General features: G+C 36.5%; 1 protein-coding gene across 1 annotated transcript in view; it reads left to right on the forward strand.

Moving 5' to 3' along the window:
- Positions 1-4,484, forward strand: part of LOC106877680 (meiotic recombination protein REC8 homolog) — a 31,177-nt gene extending 26,693 nt beyond the window's left edge. The window contains exons 16-17 of the mRNA XM_014926628.2: positions 509-618; positions 1,680-4,484. Of these exons, the coding sequence (XP_014782114.1) occupies positions 509-618; positions 1,680-1,768 (199 nt within the window). The 3' untranslated portion in view covers positions 1,769-4,484. The remainder of the gene's footprint in view (positions 1-508; positions 619-1,679) is intronic.
- Positions 4,485-4,778: the final 294 nt, after the last annotated feature.

The raw sequence follows: 4,778 nt of genomic DNA on the forward strand, positions 1-4,778 counted from the left end.
TCATTCATCATCATCATCATCATCACCGTTTAACGTCCGCTTTCCATGCTAGCATGGGTTGGACGATTTGACTGAGGACTGGTGAAACCAGATGGCAACACCAGGCTGCAATCTGATTTGGCAGAGTTTCTACAGCTGGATGCCCTTCCTAACGCCAACCACTCTGAGAGTGTAGTGGGTGCTTTTACGTGTCACCCGCACGAAGGCCAGTCAGGCGGTACTGGCAACGGCCACGCTCAAAATGGTGTATTTTATGTGCCACTCGTACAAGAGCCAGTCCAGGGGCACTGGCAACGATCTCGCTCGAAAATCCTTACACATGTCACGGGCTCAAGTGCCAGAAAGGCGACGCTGGGCACAGGTGCTATCCCACACTGTAACAAGGACTGCATCTTGTGATGGATTTCAGTCATATCAAGGGCTATATGACATACCATCACAACCCTGTTTTTCTACTGTCATTTATTGTGTTTAAATATTTTAAAAACTTGTTTAAATCATTCTACAGGAATGTGGAAAAACGCACTCAAACAGAACGTTGGACAACATTCAAGCAGATTTGTCCGCCTGGACTAATTAATAAGCGAAGAGCAGCCTGTCTGTTTTGTGCTTTACTTAGTAAGTTAAATACTATTTCAATATCCGAATTAATATCATCATCATCATCGTCATCATTCACTATCCACTTCTCCATGTTTGCAGGAGTCATACAGAATTTGTAGAAGCAAATTTTTTACAGCTGGATGCCCTTTCTGTCATCAAACTTCACCTGTTTCCATGTGAGGTAATATTTCCCCATAGCCAGATATATTTTCACATAAGATTGGAAACGAAGGACCCAGCTTATATGATGGCGACATTTATTTACAGCTATCATGTGATGTTAAGGCAGAGAAACACTAACACACACATATATATACATACATATATATTTATATTTATATAAGGGCATTACTACAGAATAATGCCACACACCAGACTTCCCAAATAAACACATTTTAGTACCGAATGCGAAGAAAAGAAACCAACCTTTTTTTAAAAAAAATTCAACTATGTATCGACCGATTTCACGATTACCAGAATGAAATCTAGTTTCCGCTCGTCAGCATAGAATAGTACCAATATATATAAATAAACAAAATCCTCACCTTGGTACTATACTATGCTGACGAGCGGAAACTAGATTTCATTCTGGTAATCGTGAAATCGGTCGATACATTGTTGAGTTTTTTTTTAAAAAGGTTGGTTTCTTTTGAGGGTTGCTTTTCCTCGCATTCAGCACTAAAATGTGTTTATTTGGGAAGTCTGGTGTGTGGCATTATTCTGTAGTAATGTCCTTATATAAATATAAACGAATAATTATATTCTTGGGAATAGAAATTTCCCTTATGAATTTTTTTACACACTAACTTCCTGATAAAATTCTTGTAAAAGATTTTTATCCTATTTTGAATTTCGAATACATATATATTTATATATGTGCTTTTAGCATATTCAAACTGATATTGGCATTGCATATTTACTTATCACACGCTTAGCGCACTCACCCCTTAATTTAAATAACAGCATCATATCTTCTCTTGTTTCTATCCCCGCCAAGTGATCTCAGTAAAACCACAAACCATTTTGTACCTGACACTTCAAATATTTCTCTCTCTTTCTTTTTTCATCCGTTCCAGTGGCTCATCAGAACTGCCTGATACGCCTCAAACAGAAGGAACCATACGGTGATATCTACATCAGATTAAGGACAACACCACCACCATAAGATCAATCTTTGTACACTCTCTCGTCACACACACACAGATACTGCATAGTAGCATCATTAAACATCAAGGACTGAACATCTTCTATTTCTCTCTTCTATCTTTTCTCTTTCCAAAGAAAATATTTCTCCCAGCATTCACTATTTTCCTCTCGTTCTGGTCTAACAACCCTCCTTGTTTGTTTTCATTCGGTTTCCTTGTGTGTCTCCACTATCCTGTTTTTGTTCCCAACTTTCACCCTCCATAAATCCAAAATTTTATTTTGGAATTTATGGGAGCATCTGTCTTTGAAGACTCATATTGTTGTTGAATGCTCGAAATGAGGAGTAGATAGACAGCCGACAACTGATGAAGGGTCATTCTTTGTGTTACTTGTCTTGTTTTCCATTTTTTCCTCTTGTTGTTTGTGTATTTAACTCGTTTGTTTTCATACTTCATGTTGTTTACACAGTTGATGACATCCTGTACCCATATAAGCATGCATACATATATATTATATTATTATTTAATGGAACACCATGCATTCATTTCTAAGTAAGTTTATATAAATGCATACATACATTCATGTGTTTGTGAGTGTGTGTGTCTATGTATATACAGGGTGCGATGAATAAACTGTTGTCTGAATTACACAAAAATGAAAATAACACTGACATCTCATTTTAACAGATATATTTACCGAAATTACATAAAAATATCTTGAAACATTAAAGAGTCAAGTTATTCAATAAAATTGCCATTGGCTTCAACCACGGTCTCCAGACAACTTTGGAATCTCCTGCGACTCTTGGTGAATGCTGCCGTAATCCTTGCTTTCAGTTTATCTTTGGCGTTACAAGGAGTTTTGTTGGTCCCTCGCTCAACTTCACCCCACACACAATAATCAAGGAGTTAGATGGCCAGATGTTCGGGGCTGATGAGGTCACAATTTCTGTGACCTCATCACCTTCGAACATGACTAGGTTCTTCTGCTTGTGTGGCATAATGCAGAGTCCTGTTGCCAGACAGAGGGTCTTCCAGTAGCCACCCTCTTGACCCAGGGCAGCACTACCTCCTCCAGGTACTTGATGTAGGCCTCCCTGTTGAGTCTGAGGTCTTATGGAAAAATGAATGGAGGCACAATGTCGCCATCTAGTGATCACTCCGAACACTATGATGTTGACTGGATGTTTGATTTTTATCACTCTTGGTACATGTCCTCAGATTGACATCCAAACACTGAAATGTTCATATTGGAGCTTCTGGCCCAAATGCCAAGCAATACAGCATATCATTTCCAAATTTCTGGCAGAGTGAATTGTGTCTTGGTGCTGTTTTTCTCAGAGATGGTGCCCAACTGACTCTACTATACTGTGTAGTCAACAAAATCAGAAACAAAAATGTGCCTGTGTGAAATTAAACATGTTAAATGGTGCCAATTTACTCATCGTACCCTGCATACATGCACAAACACACATACATGCCAACATGCAATGCATTTATTTTGGTCTCTATTATTTAAGCGTCTGCAATATTTTACATGCATTTTTTTTTTGCCTATTAATATATTTATATGTATTTTAATATATAAACACCATAGAAAATGAAATTACTACCAAGATATAATAAAAATGGGAGGAGTAACAAACAGACATTAAAATATCTAAGTAAATAAGGATAATGATGATGGTGGTAATAATAATAATAATAATAATAATAATAATAATAATAATAATAATAATAATGATCCGTTCTACTATAGGCACAAGATCTGAAATTTGGGGGGCAAGGACTAGTCGATTACATTTGAACTCAGAACCTAAAGACAGATGAAATACCGCTAAGCATTTTGTCCAGCATGCTGCCCTAATGATGACGATGACGATGACGATGACGATGACAACAACGACGATAATATAATAATAATAATAATAATAATAATAATAACAATAATCTTTTCTACTCTCGGCAAAAAAATTTTGGGAGAGGGGCTCAGTCAATTAGATCTATAAGTACAAGACCTTAAATTTTGAGGGAGGGAGCTTGTCAATTATATCAATCCCAGTGCTTGACTGTTACATTATCAACCCTAAAAAGATGAAAGGTAAAATTGACCATGGCAGGATTTGAACTCAGAATGTAAAGATCAGGAAGAAATGATGCTAAGTATTTTGTCCGGTGCCCTAATGGTTAGCAACAATAATCATTTCTAACATTGCCATCTTTAAACATCCTTTCAAAATAATTTTAAGGCCTTTCACTTGATTTAATTAAAAAAAAAAATTTTTTTAAAATTTTCTTTTTATAAACATCACATAACTCCCGATAAATGTAAAAAAAAGAGCCAAAAAACAGCAAATTAAGAAATGAAAATCAAAGTTGTGGCTTCAATGTTGATATTGATATGAAAATTATATACCCCTTCATCAAAAATAATCACTCAGGACAGCCTACATACATACATACATCATCATCATCATCATCACTGTTTAAAGTCCACTTTCCATGCTGGCAGGGGTTAGACAGTTTGGCAGGAGCTTGCCCCAAACCTGTCTGTCTGTTTTGGCAGGATATTTACGGCTAGATGCCCTTCCTAACACCAACCACTCACCCAGCAGAGTGAACTACACGCATACATATATGCATACACACACACACATTTATATATGTATATATTGGTTACAAAAATCAATGAAATCAAATGAAATTATGCTCATGGATATGTTGGTGGATGGACATTACAAGGTTAAATTAGTGGGCTGCGGGGGGGGGGGAGCTATGTTGGTTATGGTAAGGGATTAATTGACTTTTCTATTTTACTTTTGGTAAATCTTTGATATAAAGATTTACACTTGATAATCTTTTATTCAAAATACTTTGGACTGTGGAAGTGTTTTGGATTTTGAAACTGATTGAATATTTGCACCTATAAAAAGTAGCCATTTACATTTGATGATAATCAATGAGGTTGATGATTTCTTTAATTTGCTATAAGGGTAACGAGTGGTGAGGGTAGGGGACATTACAGTGACA

Source organism: Octopus bimaculoides, chromosome 14, assembly GCF_001194135.2.
Source record: "Octopus bimaculoides isolate UCB-OBI-ISO-001 chromosome 14, ASM119413v2, whole genome shotgun sequence".
Classification (NCBI taxonomy): domain Eukaryota; kingdom Metazoa; phylum Mollusca; class Cephalopoda; order Octopoda; family Octopodidae; genus Octopus; species Octopus bimaculoides.